At 50.6% G+C, this 17,681-nt stretch overlaps 7 protein-coding genes across 7 annotated transcripts; 3 read left to right on the forward strand and 4 right to left on the reverse strand.

The window, feature by feature from the left end:
• Window positions 1-111: 111 nt before the first annotated feature.
• N7459_003107 (uncharacterized protein) lies at window positions 112-2,285 on the forward strand (the record flags this gene model as incomplete). Its single annotated transcript, XM_056942291.1, has 3 exons — window positions 112-193; window positions 240-1,117; window positions 1,167-2,285. 3 exons carry the CDS (start codon window positions 112-114, stop codon window positions 2,283-2,285), a joined length of 2,079 nt encoding a protein of 692 aa, XP_056802174.1.
• Window positions 2,286-2,717: 432 nt separating this feature from the next.
• Window positions 2,718-3,143, forward strand: N7459_003108 (uncharacterized protein; the record flags this gene model as incomplete). The annotated part of the gene is made up of 1 exon (XM_056942292.1): window positions 2,718-3,143. One exon carries the CDS (start codon window positions 2,718-2,720, stop codon window positions 3,141-3,143), a length of 426 nt encoding a protein of 141 aa, XP_056802175.1.
• Window positions 3,144-3,549: 406 nt separating this feature from the next.
• Window positions 3,550-4,929, reverse strand: N7459_003109 (uncharacterized protein; the record flags this gene model as incomplete). The annotated part of the gene is made up of 1 exon (XM_056942293.1): window positions 3,550-4,929. One exon carries the CDS (start codon window positions 4,927-4,929, stop codon window positions 3,550-3,552), a length of 1,380 nt encoding a protein of 459 aa, XP_056802176.1.
• A 2,773-nt stretch (window positions 4,930-7,702) lies between these two features.
• pkcA (protein kinase c) lies at window positions 7,703-10,135 on the reverse strand (the record flags this gene model as incomplete). The annotated part of the gene is made up of 5 exons (XM_056942294.1): window positions 7,703-8,160; window positions 8,233-8,628; window positions 8,684-9,259; window positions 9,322-9,588; window positions 9,724-10,135. The coding sequence occupies 5 exons, from the start codon at window positions 10,133-10,135 to the stop codon at window positions 7,703-7,705; spliced, it is 2,109 nt and encodes a 702-aa protein (XP_056802177.1).
• A 2,577-nt stretch (window positions 10,136-12,712) lies between these two features.
• On the reverse strand, window positions 12,713-14,223 carry N7459_003111 (CMGC protein kinase; the record flags this gene model as incomplete). The annotated part of the gene is made up of 6 exons (XM_056942295.1): window positions 12,713-12,912; window positions 12,965-13,127; window positions 13,187-13,479; window positions 13,530-13,852; window positions 13,927-14,033; window positions 14,098-14,223. 6 exons carry the CDS (start codon window positions 14,221-14,223, stop codon window positions 12,713-12,715), a joined length of 1,212 nt encoding a protein of 403 aa, XP_056802178.1.
• Window positions 14,224-15,202: 979 nt separating this feature from the next.
• Window positions 15,203-16,708, reverse strand: N7459_003112 (putative MFS efflux transporter; the record flags this gene model as incomplete). The annotated part of the gene is made up of 1 exon (XM_056942296.1): window positions 15,203-16,708. One exon carries the CDS (start codon window positions 16,706-16,708, stop codon window positions 15,203-15,205), a length of 1,506 nt encoding a protein of 501 aa, XP_056802179.1.
• Window positions 16,709-17,171: 463 nt separating this feature from the next.
• Window positions 17,172-17,655, forward strand: N7459_003113 (putative eukaryotic translation initiation factor eIF1a-like protein; the record flags this gene model as incomplete). The annotated part of the gene is made up of 2 exons (XM_056942297.1): window positions 17,172-17,482; window positions 17,553-17,655. The coding sequence occupies 2 exons, from the start codon at window positions 17,172-17,174 to the stop codon at window positions 17,653-17,655; spliced, it is 414 nt and encodes a 137-aa protein (XP_056802180.1).
• Between the last annotated feature and the right edge of the window lie 26 nt (window positions 17,656-17,681).

Here is a 17,681-nt window from a genome sequence, read left to right on the forward strand (position 1 = left end):
CGAGACAGCCGGTCATTCGGTCGAATTCGGCCGAACTCGACCGAGCCACCCGAACACCCCGAGGGAGATCGACGCCAGGAGCAAGATCACTCGCACACTCTCAAGAATTTTATGCTATACGTGCTGAACGGCTCGATGACCGAAGAGCCCCGGCGGAAAAGAGTCCGCAAGGGAACGAAGAGCTGCTGGGAATGTAAGCGTCCACCTCCGCAGCGAAGCGGGAGACTGACAATGAACAGGCAAGCGGAGAAAGGTCAAGTGTATTCCATCTGAGGATCTTTCTATTTGCGTGAGCTGCTTAGAAAGGGCCACTCCGTGTCTCAGGCAGGAATATGTAGATGATCAGTCGCCACATCATGCCGAGGACTCGGCGTTAGCTCAGCGTATGGCAAGGGTAGAGTCATTACTAGAAAGCCTGGTGGACAGGATTCCCTGGAGCCATGTCGATGACTTGACCCCTTCATCAATTCCAGCAATAGCGAAAAACTATTCACGGCCGCTCTTTGAATCGCTATCTAGTGATTCTGTGGTGCAGGCCGAAGTTGATACTCCGACAGGAAAAATCGAGATTCTACGCCGACGACTGGCTATGATGTTGCCTTGTCAAACAGATGTGGATTTTCTGTTCACCTCAAGCCATGGATGGTGGCTTATCCAGCAACATATGATGCCTCATCTACCAGAATTACTCGACAATGACTTTCGCGGGCTCTTCAATGTCCCCGGTGTCTCGCAAGGGCATCCGATAGCGATTGCGAGATTACTTCTCTGTATTGCAATTTGCATTCAGCAGCTCCCACCTGATATGGATACGCGAGAACTTCAAACTACAGTACCACTTCGAGAAATGATGGGTGGTATCATTGAATTTGTCGGCCAAAACGTCATCTCCGATGACGAGTTGACTGGAAGTGTCGAAGGCGTTGAATGTCTGGCACTCCAGGGAATGTATGAGGTCAACGCTGGAAATATTCGAAGATCCTGGCTCTCATTTCGAAAGGCAATCACGATAGCTCAGCTTTTAGGTCTACACAGGGTGGCTATCAAGCTACCCCTGGCGAGGTTGGACTTGTTGGAGGCAAAACGACATCATCTATGGTATCAGATTTCGAGAGGAGTAAGTGTCTTGTCTCATTGTGTATAAGATTATGCTCAAATCCCACTAGGAACGTTACCTCTCCACCCTGCTCGGCGTACCATCATGTACAGGCTCGGCGGTCTTTCCTTTCGCCGATGATGCCGCTTGGCTTTCCCCAGAAGATCTTTATCACAAGAATCTATATCATATTTCTGGCCTGATTCTTGCTCGCAATCAAGAAGATTGTGCTCATTCCTTCTCCACCACCCAGCGAATTAGCGAGAAACTCGATTCGCTCGCCGAGCAAATGCCGCCAGCCTGGTGGGAAATGCCTACCAATATCCTGACTACCCGCACCAAAGAAGCATCCATCCAGTTCGAGCGAATAATGTGCCAAATCTGGCATTTTGAGCTTGCAACACTGGTTCATCTACCATTCATGCTGCGCGCGGCGACTGACCGACGATACGAACATTCGCGCCTCTCTTGCCTAAACGCCAGCCGAAACCTAATCAACAGATGGACAATCATTCGCGAGAATCATAGTACACTCCTCTTCTCCAACCTCCTCGAATTCCAGGCTTTCACGGCAGCGACCACTCTCCTTCTGGGTCTCTTAGGCCCCAGCCGGGACCTCGTACAAGAACGACACGAGGATTCTCAGCTCATTGAGAGGGTCGTTCAAAATTTCGAAAGACTCAAGCAGCGTGGTATTGGAATGTCTGTTGGTGCTCAGAGTATTTCAGTGATACGTACACTTCAACTGTTTCTCCACGGAGAAACCCCTTCTGACAGACTACGTCTGGAGATCCCTTTTTTTGGAATTATCAAGATTGCACGCAGTGGTAACCTTCAACCCTTGGAGGGTGAGCGGATGCTCGGGGCAAACTCAAGCCAGAAAACTTTTATTCGGCCTGCACTATCCACTGTCTTCTCTTCCACAGAGAGAACAGAGCGCAGTCCTATTTTGACGTCTTGCTCTGGAATACAGTCCCGGGAGATGGTTGGAAATGGAGAGGGTTCTGCTGACATCGTTGTGCCGAGAAATGATACTATCTGGCAGTTCTCTGGCGGTCATTTTCAACTTTCCGAGGCTTCATATATGCAGGGCGATCCTGACATTAGTGAATGGCCGTTCCAGGAAATTGATACGATGCTCTTCGACAGCTTGGCGAATACAGATTTAGTGGGTGATTGGGCGCTCTAATTTTGAGACTTGAAGTTGGGATATAGGACTTCATACGGTGCAGGGTCAATGTGGAGTTTCATCCCGTATGTATTTTCAGGATTGTTCAAAGACCACTAGTAGAGCCTTATTCCGATTTTCACCGAATCCTCATTCTGGGATACCATCATATATAATATTACACAGAAAACATCAAACTTATCGGCCCGCAAACATATCGTGTATGTGTAAGCAGTCTAAGCCCTACATTCGGCCGAACCCACCCGGCATGTATACGGAGAAACGGCGGAATAGGAGCAGGTCATCGCGCTAGACTATTAGAACGTCCCCTATATAAAGAACCAGGCTTCCCTGCTTAGATATAAACGACCATCTCACACACTTATTCAAACCATTCACCGTCTATTTCATTCCATTCCTGGACAATCCCTGCGAAGAGTAAACAATATCATCATGGCCATCACGCAAGACACCACCCGCATTACCGCCGCTGCCGAGACTCACATCGTCTCCTACATTGCCGATCTCACCTCACCCGTCTTCAAAAGCATGGAAGAGCGCGCTGCCAAAATGGCCACTTACTACCTTCCAACCATTTCATGCTTTTTCGATGGAAACATCACCCAGTTATCCGATCCATCGCTCTATGGGCAGCTGATCTCCGCACCTTTGGAGAGACTGGGCTTTCTTCCTAGAGTGAGAGGACACAAAGTTGAGGCCGTCGGCGAGAACAGTGCAATTGTTTGGCTTTTCTTGAGTGCCAATGAGGTGGAAATTTCGAACGTCTATTTCTTCAGAAGAATGGAGAACGGAGCGGAAGGGTTTGAGGGTGGTATGTTCGATGGGGAGGCCTGGCTGTTGAAGCAGCTGGCAAAGTAGTGCATGAGCATTGCCTGATCCCAGTTTGTCAAATACTGCTGCTCTCCAGAAATTTGATTCATGTCAAGACATCACTGCATGGCTGTTCGAACTAATTACTAATCAGGAATTCCTTGTAAGCATCCATAGATGATGATCCAGGCAGTTATCTAGCGTGTAGCTTGTAGGCAAAATTGTATATACGAGGCGGTCCGAAGACCGGGGTGTCGAAAACCACGCCGTACCAGGAAAGAGTACTCGTTTATCGAAGAAACGGCAGACAATATATATACGTCAATAATATATCTCATCGGACTAGTCCAGGCTCATAAATATGAGCCATAAACAACCCGGTGTTCATCCACTGGTGTGTAATTCATGAATGTTAATAGTTCACATATATTGATGGACATGGGCATTCATTCTCCTAGGAGTCTTCGTCCTCGGTATCATCGTCCTGGCTACGGAATCGGGGAAACCTAGGGCCTGTGTAGGCGTGGGCAAGTTGGGCCATGGTTTCCCGGGCGTGGATCACAGAAATTGCTATAGCAAGAGAGTTCCAGACATCTTGTGCTGGCTCAGTCATATCAAATTGACCGAGGTATTTCACAGGCGTATCTGAGGGTTCCGTCCATGCAGCTGCCTTGGGATCACTGTCGAGGGAGACCAAAGAGATAATAGGCCCACATAGGACAAAGCCGACCAAGGTAGGCCAGTATGGGCTCTCAGAATCATCATGAGCCGTTTGGTAGCGCTTTGCCAATCGCTCTAGCTTCTTCGTCATTCGCACGATCGTCGTCAGGGTCTCCTCGCCTGGCTTCTGGGTGTAAATTGCATGGACGGGGATTGTGGTGGGCGATGTCTTCAGACAGGCATCGTCAATCGCCCAACGCATGTACTTCCGAATGGCCTTCTGCATCACAATTTGGGGCTGCACCGTGAGCAGCCTGCAATCCCGAACGCGGCCACCGATTGAGAGAAGTTCTTGGAACGCCTTGATTGCGTAAAAGTCCGACCTTCTGAGCGGTTTGAAGATGATGCTTTCTTCGTCGACTATTTCTTCCTTATTTTCACTCTCCAAAGTAGTGAAGAGCGACTCAGGGAGAGTCGAGAAGTCTTTTTGCCAGTGTCCAGACATCACTGGCTTGCAACCACGGAGAGCAAGACCGAGATACAAGCTTTGTTCCCCTCTACCCATTCTTGAATTCTCTGGTACCTTCACTGCTTCGGCCATGCGCGCGGCCCGCTCCCTGGTAAGCTCGTAGACGAGGTCCTCGCGTTCTGCCTGTGGGATGTCGTTCTCTTCTTCTTCGCTCACTTCTTCAAAGACATAGAGTGGGCTTTCTGGTCGAGCCTTTGACTTGGCCTTTCGGGCCGTCCTCTTCGTGGATGGCGAAGAATCGAGGGTTGCGTCAGCCATGAGATCATTTGAATTGGCGTCCTTTGGCCTTTTCCGTTTTTTCGAGCGCGTATCGTCGCTGGATAAGATGGAGCCAGAGCCAGAAAGATCAGTGAGTGCGGAACTGGAATCCTCGGAGGACTCATCTTCAAACTGCCTGTCTCTGACAATCCAGTAGCCATCGCCCTCGTTTTCGTAAATAGGCTTCCTTCGTTCCTCGCGAAAGAGTCGGGTTTCCAGAGTTTCGTTGAAGCTATGAACTGTGTCTGTGGTATCAGGAAGGTCCACAGTCAAAGGAGACGGAGACGGAGTGGTGGCAGGCGGGATGGTAGGATTGTGCTGGGGTTCAGGTTTTATCTGAGGAGAATCACGAAAGTCATTGATTGGACTCTTGCGCTTGCGAGGCATCACGGTGGGGACAATGTGACAGGTCTTTGGACAAGAGAAGCGTATTCGCAGTGGGCAAATAGGCCCGTCCTGGCCAAGTCAAGTAAGGTTAAGAATGTCTGGGGACGTGGTGAGAGTAACTTTGAAAGGCGACACAGGGTTTCCTATCCGTTGAGGTGAATAGCGGGTGCACTCGACGAAGAACTCTGACCTAGCTGAGTAACGATGTCGAGGTTTCAAGAGAAGAGTAAATGTAAGAGCGCCAAGGTGCATCTAAAGAATCGAGCCACCGGGCTACCTTGGACTCGGATCTTTGTGACCCAAGAGAAGAGTCGGCTATTGTAAGATGGCAAGAAGGTAGGGCTCTCCGGCCTTGGTTCAATAACAGCTTTGCCGATCTGAAAAATTTCTAGGTTTTCGAGTCATTCTTCCGTTTTTTGGATATGAAGAGGATACTTGACGTGACAGGCGGGTTTCATGAAAGAACGCCCAGGACAAAGAAACCAACGGAACTTAAAATAACTCATAGTTCTGGGCGTGGAAAGACTAGATAGTAAATGAACAAAGGATTCGAAGTGCACTGAATCTTCTGTTCCTCCATGAAGCCAGGATCCAGAGAGAGATTCTTCCTTGTCCGCCTAATTAGGGTAGAGCGGCACTCTTCGGTTGAATCCAGGGAATTTGTCTACATTGGGAGGATCCATGGCCAACAAAGAACCAAATATCGCAGGATGTATTAGTTCGTATTTGCGTCTCCTATCCTCGGAGCCCTTGGGAATCAAATCCTCACCCAAGCAAATGACTGAACGACATGCCCTAGAGGCCAGACCCTAACAGAAACTTCCCCCACACACGGTCGTCATTTCCAAAGCTATCATTCTCCATTCGAGGTTTTTTTTTTGTTGAAAACACTTCGTCCCCTTCCGTGTGGCCGTAATCCCGCGGCACAGCTAGCCGCTGATCGGGAGACCTCCCGGCCCAACCTGCACTCTGGACAGCCATGACCCGGCATGGCGTGGAACAAACAGTAACCCGACCAGTCGGAGGAAAGTAAAAGAGGAACCTATCAGCAAAGAAGAAGGCAAAAGCAATTTAGATACGCAAATAGAGGATGGAAAGGCAAAGGGCAGGTGTAGCCCTCCATTATTCATGTCATTCGATGAACGAATAGTTGTTGGGGAGGCGACTTGCCGGCCGCGTCCACGCAAACGCTCAACCAAAGACTGTGACGGGTCTGCAGGGCAGCTCGGAGCCCGGGAACCTGACTCCCGAGAGACCTCGAGCACGGCGATGTCAGTTCTGAAAGCTGAATCGACGCCTGACTCGATATAGCGGTAAGTCTTCAAACAAGAAGAATCATCGCAAATCCAGAATCAAGCGAAGTCGGCAGTGTAGGAGAAGCCGCGGAACTCTTCCTGCATAGCCTGCGAGAGCACTATACCGAGATGAAAGGTCAATCGTAAGCTTCTTCGGTGTACCAAGGGAACTTATCATACCGGATTGCACGGGTGTCAGGACTGGTGTCACGCTAGTAAACTCCTGATCGAAGTTGCTGGTATCGGTGGGACTGCTAATGGTCGGGATAAACGGGGGAGGACCACGCTTGTGGTAAATGTCATCCCAGTTGATGTTGCGGAAGAACGCATGCGACATAACTTCCTGAGCATCGGTAGGACCAGAGCCCAGTCGAAGCTCCGGCTCACGCGTTAGCAGCTTCTGTAGGATCGAAACAGAGTCACGAGGCATGTGAATAGGGTAGAGAGGCTCATCCGCAAGAATTGCGTCGTAAATCTCATCCTCGTCCTCGCCACGGAACGGAGATTGCTGCAGAAGCATTTGGTAGATGAGAACACCGAACGCCCACCAATCGACAGCTCGTCCATACTTCTTATCTAACAGAATCTATATGGCGGTTAGATCAGCCGGGGTGACAAGAATAGTCTGCTGATGGGGCACTGCTTACTTCAGGAGCCATGAATTCAGGTGTGCCGCAAAAGGTACCTGTGGTGCAGCCATACCACATGTTCTCTTTGCAAAGACCGTAATCGGCAATTTTGATGTGTCCATCGAGCGTCAAGAGGATGTTGTCAAGCTTCAAGTCACGGTAGATAACACCATTTTCATGGAAGTACTTGAGGGCCAAGCAGACTTCGGCAGCATAGAACCTGTTGAACTCGAGTCAATATCTTGTATTCTGACAATGAAGCAAATGACCACTGGCAAACGTACTGTGCCCTCTTCAAGCCAAATTGGCCACGCTGAATGTGCAGCATGAGATCACCACCGCTTATGTACTCCATGACAAAGTACACTCTCGTTTCTGTCTGGAAACAGGCGTGCAGGTTCAGCAAGAAGGGGTGCCGTTCCTTGTTGGCAATTAGGAAGACGCGCTTCTCCGACTTGGTGCTCTCCACTTCATCATTTTCGATGATGAATTCCTTCTTCAACACTTTAATGGCGTACAGCTTTCGCGTGCTCTTAGTCTCGGCAAGCATGACCTTTCCGAAATTACCCTTTCCAAGAACAGCGAGGAAATTGAAATGATCCAATCCAATGCGAGTCTTCACCTGAGGCGGAGGAGGCTCCTCGACGGGTTGCGCGATCTTTGGTGGCTGCATGGGAGGTGTGGGTTGCACGGGCTGTTCTAAGGGAGGAAGAGTATAGGGGGTACGAGGTGCAACATGCGGCGGCGGCGGAGCTTGAGGCTGGTTGATGCCAGCATAGAGACTCGGGTTATAAGGGACATGGACATGCTGAGGTTGTTGAGGCGGTACGGGAGGACGGCCCATGTCCGCTATATCTTGGATGTTATCACCAGAACCTTGTCAGATAACCAAGGGCGATACATACCTGGTGCTTGCTGATTACGCAAGCCAGTAGGAGGCCCGGATGTAGGTGATTTCGGCACTGGAGGCAGGCGCTGGGCAGGCGGTGTAGGAACTGTTGGTGTCTGTGAAGTCGCATAGGCATTAGTTGCAGCTCTTACCGCTTCTGCTGACGGCTGCCGGGGAAGCGCCCCGTAAGGGCCTTCGGTGGGTCTCTGGGGATGGGAAAGGGCGACATTGTCTTGAGGGGGCTGTGGCGGACCGCCAGGTCGAAGGGTTTGTTTGAGGCCGGAACTGACAGAGGTAGGCTTGTTGAGATTCTTAGTGCGAATCAGGGTCTCCAAGATTTGATTTGCAGCCTCCATCGACATGCCACAGAAGTCAGGAACAAGATGCGTGCAGTGTGCATGGCAAGTGAGATAACATTCTATGTGAGAAAAAGAGGAATAGGTTAGTACAGCCTGGACACCGCAACGTAATTGAGGCCATATTTGCATACCAGTACACCGCTTGGCGTTCTTGCGTCCGAAGGGCAGCAGATATCCACAGTGACAACACCAGTTCGCAGAGAGATTCGAGAAGGCCTCGAAACGATGGGGAATGCGGTGGTTGATCTTCTCCTCGTCGGGATCGGTTTCGTAGTTTGCCTTGCTGATGCATTTGGTAACAACCTTAGGGTAGCATTTGCGGTGGCAAGTGTACTTGCAGTCCGCACACTGCATACCCGCAGCATACTTGAGGAATTCTCCGCACAGCGCACAACGCATGATGTTGTAGAATTGCTGGGTGACGAACTTGTGGCCCTGCTTCTCGTGAACTTCCTCCTTCTTTTGACGCACAGCACCCTGGCGATTGAGACCGATGTCGAAGGGACGACGATCTTTTAGTTGTTTGGCTATGTCAAATATTAGCGTACAGTGGCGGGCTTGATAAGCACGGGTGTGTCCTACCAAAACTCATTTGGAGCTGAATGCGACCAAATGGCTCCAGAGCAAACCATGAATCAATCATCACAGCTGGAGGTGCGTTGGACATGTCACCATGTGGCCCTCCTGAGGGTGCAGACATTCCACCAAAGCCACCGCCATGGGAGGAGCCCATGGGCAAGCCTGAGTGGTGATCAGAACGAGGATTGCCAGAGTTATCCATCTTATCCGCCGACACCCATCCAGAGGCATTGAGCTCCGTCTCAATCTTCTTGCGACGCATTTCTTCTGCAATGTCGGAGATGCGCACCCAGAGCATCCCAATGGGCGTCGGGCGGTCTCCGGACTTATCGTAGACTGTGAGCTCAATCTCGTTCGCCTTATCAATGTCAATTGAGAATGCCTCGTCCAGCCATTTATCGTTGCGAGTTGCCTTTGTCCGCGCCTTGATAGCGTCCTCTACCTTGACAATGACAAATGTTTCGGGACCCCGCGAGAATCGTGAACTGGCCGCATGGTCCACATCCTTCACCTGATGAATTCGCATGGTGAGGAGACCGGTCAACGGTTTGCGCATGTTGGGGCTGCTGAGGCTCTCATCTTTGCAAGGTCAGCCATGATACACGGTCGGGTCACTGCAGGAATGGACAACGTGAACGCACCATCTGCAGCATCGGAGGACTCAATGTCAACGTGAAGATCTTCGTATCGCTTCAAGGCCTGCTTCAGCAATTGGATCTTCTGGTTGCTCTCGATGCGACGGCCTTCGGCATCCGCACGGCTCTTGCGATCACCCTCATCCTGGTATAACCGGACCATCTTCTCGATACCCGCCTTGTACTGTTTCTCCACACTCAGCTTGAATTCGAGTTGGGACAGCATGAGTTGGATCTTTGGTCCAAGATAAGCGGTGTCATATTTGATTAGATCTGTGACAAAAAAAAAGTGACCAGTCAGCATTCCAGCGGTCGGATAATTCTTTAATGATGTAGATTCCTCCATTGTTCTCACACAGGTGACAGAGGGGACGTTCCGGGGGGCCCGGAGGTGTCAACGAGACGCACCGAGCTTTGTATAATTGGGGCGCGCCTTTGGAATCGGGGCGTATGGGCGAGGATCAGGGAAAGGAGCACCCGAGGGCATCGAGCCAGTTCCTCCCTGGGGATGTCCGCCCTCCCCTTCGCCTGCAAAGTATCCTTGATAGTCCTTCGGGGGCGGCGTGGGCCCTGGGGTGCCTTGCGCGTTGCGCTGACCTTGGGGAGAACCACCTTCCTGGCCCATACGACGGATCTGAAGCTCCTGCATCTTCTCCTCAAGGTAGGCGATATTTTTGCGGCCATCGCGGATGTTGGCGTCGACTCGCTGCTGCACGAGGGGGTTATGGGTCGACTGCCGCATATTACTAGCGGCGGCGATGAGGGCCTTCTCCCGCTCGATCTTGCGGTAGACCGAGGCAATAAGCTCGTCGCCATCCATGGTGGGCAGGTCCGAGGCAGAATCGGGGGGGAAGATCAAACCTGGGGGTGGGCTGGCGTCGGACCGGGTGGGTTGTAGGTGGGAAAGGGTTTCGCGGGGCTCTTGTTGACAGGGGGGGGGGGGGTGGAGGGGAGCAGCAACGGGTAGAGTAGGATAATAATGCCACTGCAGAAAATGCAACACCCCAAACTCAACACGACTTCCAAAAGATCAAGGATCAGTGGTCGCCCCCGTGGAATACGACGAGAGAGAGCAGACAGACTCGCCGGATAAGAAGAAAAATCCAAAACGACCGGTCGCGATCAATGTTTTGTGGCAGGCTGCCGTGACATCTACACGTGAGGCTACGCTGCCCTTTTACCCAACTCGGCCACGCTCTCGCTCTCGCATCCTCCACGCTTCGCTTTCTTTTCCACCAAACATCCATGGATCGGTTCCCTTCTTTTCTTTTCTTTTCTTTTTCTTTTGGGAGGGGGAGGGGTCTCATCCCAGTTTCTACGACCACAGCCCTCCGGGCCCAGACAAGATGCCCAGCCCAACATTCGGTGCGGGCATCATCGACCGATGACATGACCAGCCGGGGTCTCGGAGGCCTGATTGGCAGCTCGCGGGTCCAGATGTCTCAGTGTCGGGCGATGCAAGTCCTCAGGTGGGACGGACTCGACTCTACCATGCACGATGCTCCGATCGAATTCCCCTAGGGCATCGCATCGTCACCGCTCCCAGATCGGTAAGGCGTGCGACGCCCTCCTTGCCGTGCTGTTCTTCTCTCGCCACCTTTTCTCCTCTGGCTCCGCCCGAATGTGCCCGTGCTCAATCAGGGAACCCGGCTGAATCAGCGACTCCATACCAGCCCGTGCTGCTATGTGGCTGTGCAACTGTGTCTGTCCTGATAGGATCAACTCAGATCTACCGATAGGTAGGAATAGTGGTCCTTGAGTATAGGTGTAGGCGCTACTACTCACACAAGTAGAGACGAGGATAAGAGGCTTTTAGTTACCAACTCTCTCTAGCTGTTCAACGTCTACTACTAATCTTTATTTTCATACACCAGGACATGAACAGATGCAAGCGAGAGACCATGTCGAAGCCCAGGTAGTATGTATGCTGTCGGTTGTTCCAAGGTTACAGTACATAGATAGGTCTCGCTGGCATCAGGCAGGATCGCCTGGGTGCAACGGATATGAGAAAACAAAAAATTTTCAGCGCACAAACGGCTAGTGCCAGATCTAAACAAGTATTCTTGCAGCCCTACCAGACATAGTACAGATAGACCCCAGCATTAGCTGGAACTCGGATTATTGCCCAGACTGGACCTGTAGCGCCGCCTAAGCAGTCCAGAGTCCGAATCTGGGCTTATCAGAACCCGAAATTCATGAAGAGTGTTGCATCCCTGCTGGGTCTTATGCAATAGTCAGCAAATCGTCAAGCTCTGCAAGTCCTCCCCTTGGGCATTCCTGAGCTGATCTACATAGGTGGGAGCTGCACTCGTACGACGACACGTCCTTCCACGATATGAGCTCTGATATCGGGCTAGGTCTATCCCTGGTTCTCTGACTGTTGTTATCATTTTCTTGCCATTCTTCTCCTTTCATACATGGCATTTCTGAGAGTGAGGCTATCGTACATAGCTGCACAGCTGCCTCTTGTGACCCGCCATTTTGGATTTGATATCATCTCATCGCCCAACTAATAATATGGGTTAAGCAACACCCCACTTAAGGAACAAACTGAACGTCAGTCTTGTTTTCCGCCCACGCAAGACACGCCTGACTTTTGCAGTAGATGGTCTTTGAGTCTTGACCCTAGGTCATTCTACTCAGATCGCCTCCTTTGATTCTAGCGAGATACGGCCATCAAGCACTCAGCTACTCGATCTCATGGAGGATCTGGCTTATTTCCTCAACAACGCCAGCTCGAGAAAAGACAAGGATAACCAGGAGGTATTTCTCTGCGACGACGATGGTTCAAAGCTGTTCCTGGAGAAAGCCTCAGGATTACCTGGCCATCTATAAGGGGACGGATTTCAAGTGTGGAATATTCTGGGGAAGACGAGATTCGTTGAAATAGATGACATTAGAAAGCCCAAGGATATATTTAAGGTACCCGTGTCGATTATTTCTGGTCCACCACATCCATTGTCCGAGCCCTCGTAGCCCCTACTAGTGCCTAATCCCCCATAGACTTCCGACGAGAGCATAAATATATCGGGACATAGTTCATGACTATAATGACTGTATTATTTGCTGGGGGCTTCATCCGATGTACTGAAATGGGTCACACGGAAACATTCGTGGGTAATCTGCGGGTATCACAGTTCCTTTTTCACATAGGAACAACTGAGGGTAATCGGCGGGTACCATTATGGACGTTAATGTGGAGGATTGGGGAAATTCAGCAGGTGTGATAGTTATGGATCCTCCTATGATCCCTAGGGGATTTGGAGAGTGCTTTGGAACACTTAGAACCTATTTTCGTGGAGGTGGGATAATTGATAGGAGCAATGGCACGCCTCATTTTGGTCATTCCCCGCTGTCAAATCTTGATGATATGGGTTGGCATCAAACACCTAGAGGACTATCTTCGCCGAGAAAGATTCAATCCCTCCATCAACCACTCGTCGCGAAGAATCTCGTAAGCCGTTGGCCTTTCCTCGGGTAACCATCTCAGCGCCTTGCGCAGGAATCGAAAGAATCCTGCCTTATCCTCGCCTTTGATGTTGGCTCCCAGACTCTCCACGCTGATATCGGGAACAGGTGCCAGATTTTTCCAATCGCCTAGGAGCATCAGTAACGATGTTCCTCTTTGAAAGAATAAAGTAGAACGTACCATTCTCATCCCAAAACACATGCCCAACCTTACTCCCGTTCACGAACTCTTTTGGCGGAGGTCCAAGCAAAGCAACCATTTCTGCAAGATGGACCCGATCATCAAAGATGTCATCCTGATTCCGGCCTTGAAATAGAGTCCGACTGTTCACAATATCCCAAGCCTGGCAGGATAGTTGTTAGCGTGGGAGGAATACTGGAAGACATCGAGTGATTGACTCACCAGCATAGCGACGTTCCAAATATCCACTTTACAGTCCCAATTCATTTTGAGCGCAACTTCAGGTGCTCGGTATTGGTTAGGCATTATATCCTCACTGTGCTCGCCGTCGAGAAACCGACATTCACCCATATCAGATATCAACGGCAACCCGTTCCCCGGGATAAGTAGACGACTCGTGTAAATTGTGCGTCCATTAACAACCTTTCGTGGAGACGGGTCTTCCATCTCGCCCTGCTCAACATTCGGAAGCAGGGAGTCAGCGGAAGGCATCAGGAGATTCTTCAATTGGATATCTGGGCAATTAATTAGCTTCTAGTTTTGTCCCTGTGCTGCTGTGGCTTACCCGTATGGATGATCCGGGCTTGTTCATGAAGGAACTCCAAGGTGCCGATAACTTGACGCAGACAAGGCTTCATATCCTCGAGCGTCATGACCTTTCCAGGAAAAAAGCACAAGTACTGATCCAAGCTCATGCCAAGGGGTTGATGCACAAGACATGTATGCTGACCATGCGGCCCATCAAGACGAAAATGATCAAAGAGCTGGCGAATATAGGTTTTGCCCAGATGTTTTGATTTGGTTGCATTGATTCGCTCGTAAATCTCGACCTCATGATTTTTGTCAGCGCCGTTGGTGTACATTTTCAAGACGACATATTTCGAATCACTATGTATCAGGTCAGACCACGGTGTGCATTGGGCACGCCCCCCCCTCGGGAGGGGATGTAATAGAATACGTACATGAGATCAAGACCCAGCCATACTGTGGACGAGACTCCATATCCAATCTTCGCAATGGCTTGATAGCGGTTGTTGAATATCTCTCCTATGTTGACGGGATAGTATTTCTTGGCGCAATAAGTGAGCAATGTCTCTTCTTCGATGGGCTCGGATGGATCAAGCACCTCAAACCCAGAGTTTGGGAATGAGCGTGGAGGGGTTAGAACTGGTTGGGGTGATGAAGATGCTGACCTTCTGCAGCAGACGTTCAGAAAGTTCAGTCGGGACTGCGGCTGGAGGACAGCATTTATTCTCCATCGCCTACAAGGTAACGAGTCTAAAACCACCCGAGACCGTGAGATATTAATAGCGCGGGTCCAGGTAGACGGCATAGTAAGTCGAAAATCACAATCCCCAGCGGCGTCAAGGGGGCGGAAGTGAGGCCAAAGAGTGCAGGTGTTTGACCTGAGCGCCTCGGACGCGCCTGATAGGAGTCAAAATAGGAGAGGGCGCGACCAATCAGAATCAAGGAGAAGTCTGTATTGCTATATTCCGTCAAATCGATGGATCTAACCTTGGGAGAGACGTGCGATTAACTAATCAAAACATACAGGAAAGGATTAACTATTAATACGAGGTCCTATATATGGATCCATTCCGATATGACACTAGTTATAACTAAATGCTAAGGTTATAGCCACTAGGAGATTGAAACCAATAACAGCCGAAATATAACAGTATTGTGCTGGCTAAACACGATTAATTGAAACCAGGGCAGGGACATAGCCAAAGCTATGTAACCAGCAGGATATATAGAGAATAGTAGGATCAGTAGGATCTATGGATTTGCGAGGGTTGAATAGCTTTGTCATTCCTGTTTGGGCATCTCTGTGTCCATTTCTTTGTCTATACATTTCTTTGTCTATATTCACTCGTTCTGTGGGATTGGCGTCTGGATAGTATTCTTGCTCGGTCGGACGGAGCGCCTGCATAGCCATTACGCATACTAGTTGGGCTGCATCAGGTTAAGAGAACGTCGGTTGGTTGATTGATTGATTGATTGACACAATTGAGATACTCGAGGGTGACCAGTCAAGCTCTTATGTGTGGGTCTTACGTGTCGGTCTTGCGTATATTTACACTCCTATCAACACGCCCCTGAGTAGCAAACACAGCAATGGAAAACCCAAAGATTTATAAGCCAAAGTATCACAGCTCACAGCATACCTAGGTATGACAAGGCAAGTACCAAAAGCGTTTTAATCGCACACGCATAGCCCCAATCGCATTAAACATCTTACTCAGACCTCTTGGAGATCTTTGGCAACAGAAGCCAGCTGGTAGCCATGACCCCATATAGTCCAATGCAGATCGGATGCAGCACCATAGTCCCGATACTCTGAGCAAGAAGACCTGTGAAGAAGGGAGAGACCGCACCTCCACTACTGCCGAGGGCACTGATGAAACTGAGACTGGATATCTGCATGTTTCTCGGCAAAAGCTTGGTGAAGACAGATGTGGCACAAGGATAGACGGCACCTAGCAGAACACCCAAAATGGCGACTGTGACAGCCTCTCCAATGACATTGGGGATGAGCCAGGTCATTAATTGGAAGGCAACGGCACCAGCCACCATTCCGAGCACAGAGATCTTCTCACCCAGTTTGGCCGCAGGGTGGGTCAGCAGGAATCGGCCAACTGTGATGCCAGCCCAGAAACCAGCACTGACGTATCCAACTCGCGAAGGGTCGCCGTGCCGATAGCTGATCAGAAAAGACACGACCCAGCCTGAGACGGAGACCTCTGCACCTTGGTAGGCGAAGATGAACAACGCACCCAGTAAAGTGGTGCGGTTTCGAATGGATTTCTTGAGGACTTGTGTCCGACTTAAATGTTCGACCTCAGTGGCCGAGCTCTGACCAGGAGCATGCAAAGTCCTTTGTGGTTCTGCCCGGGCATCTTGCTCATCGAATTGAACGAATGCCCATGATGCAAAGGCAATATTAGCGAGGCAGACAGCTAGAGTGATTGAGTAAAAGAACGACCAGCGAATTCCGTTGGATGCCATAGCGGTCGCAAAGAGCGGGGCCACAGTGCCACCGAGACCATAGGCGCCGTGCATAAACCCAAGGGCTGTCGTTCCATTCCCCAGGTTTGCACAGTACACGTTACTGAGGGCCAGACTAAGGGCGATACCAAGGCCGAGCAGGTAGAAGCAAGCCACGACCACAGGGAAGGGGGGTTGACAGATTATGATCACATATGCAACGGCTAGAAGAGACATGGCGAATGCATATGTCTTTGAACGGCCCAGCTTGTGCTCAATAATATGTGTGAGTGGTGCAGCAGAGATGAAGCCCAATGCATTGGTGACGAAAATCAACGAGACGACAGCATAGCCAATGTTATAATGGTTCTCGATGTAGGGAATCAAGGCACCCGGTGCACTGTCATTCATTCCATTTCCAAATTGCATCAAGCAGACACTCAGCAGTCGCCACTTAGTTTTCCAATGCATCGTGGTGCGATCTGGAACCCACTCCACGGTATCATTCTCGGCGACTGGTGTTGGGAGTCGACTTACGAGAAGACTAGGTGTCGGAGATGACGGGCCGGTAGTGGAGTCTGTCACTGGCTGGCAGTCCCCTCGAGCCGAGCTCTTTGATGGCCGAAGTTCATTCAATTCATAATCCGAGGGTGGCTGAGTGACACCTTGCTTGTCCCTTCGCACTGCAGGTGGCGGGCTTGAGATGCGAGAAGAGTTTTCGATGTCTAGAAACACCCCAGTACTTGAGGCGGCCATCCTGAAAGGACACACAGAAGACCAGTGGAAGCTTGAAAGATGAAATCTGTAGGCGAGATCTCTGGCTATTTGGGGGAGATGGCAGTTAGTAGGAGAACACTTGGTGGATCACCGCAAGTATTTGGGGAAGTGAGCCCCGCCGTAGGAATACATAATCCGGACATGGTCCATTAATAGAGACCTTCTGCCTTAAGATGTCAGAATCTAACTGGATTTGGAGAGCTGCCGACGCCCAGCTGGACTCGGCTTTCCAAGCATCCACACTTTGCGGAGGACTCCCCGTGGGCGAATGGGGGGTTTGTAATCACGGGGGGTGTGCGGAAAGCAGTGCGGAGGAGCCCCGCCGATCAGCCTAAAATTTCTCCCACTTCCACGCTGCAGATCAACACCAGCTCCATCGCGCGTTCCCACGTCGATTGTATACCGCAATTGGCGCGCTACTCAATTCAGCAATCACCACAAGATGGGACCGCCCCGCCGAAGAGTCCTGGCCACAGCCCAAGAGACGTTGACCCCGCCAGACGAGCTCGCAGAGACCCAGCTAATGGCACGCGCGATTAAAGCCACTGGCAACAACATTTACTTAATCGAATTCCCGGACAAAACCCAAATGCTGGTCGAACTGCCTGCACGCTTTCGGTCGACCATCTGGATCAAGCGTGGGTCGTATGTTGTGGTCGACACTAAGACATCGGACGAGCGGGACAACAAAATCGGCGGCGAGATCGTCAACATTGTGAGAGATGAGAAAGCCTGGAGGAAGGCAGCTTTCTGGTATTGTTTTTCGACACATATTTGAAACAGTTTGAATGGCCACAGAGCTAATTGAGATGCTCTATTCTAGGCCAAAGGAGTTCGTCAAACAGCCAGTGGCCGCCGTCGAGTCCGATGACGAAGAAGAATCACGGGTCGGCAAAATGCCTTCATCTGACGAGTCCGACGCGTGAAAAAGATCGCGAAATATCAATCCGAT

The sequence above is a fragment of the Penicillium hispanicum genome, assembly GCF_028827665.1.
Source record: "Penicillium hispanicum strain IBT 35686 chromosome Unknown utg000003l_segment0_segment0, whole genome shotgun sequence".
Taxonomy (NCBI): domain Eukaryota; kingdom Fungi; phylum Ascomycota; class Eurotiomycetes; order Eurotiales; family Aspergillaceae; genus Penicillium; species Penicillium hispanicum.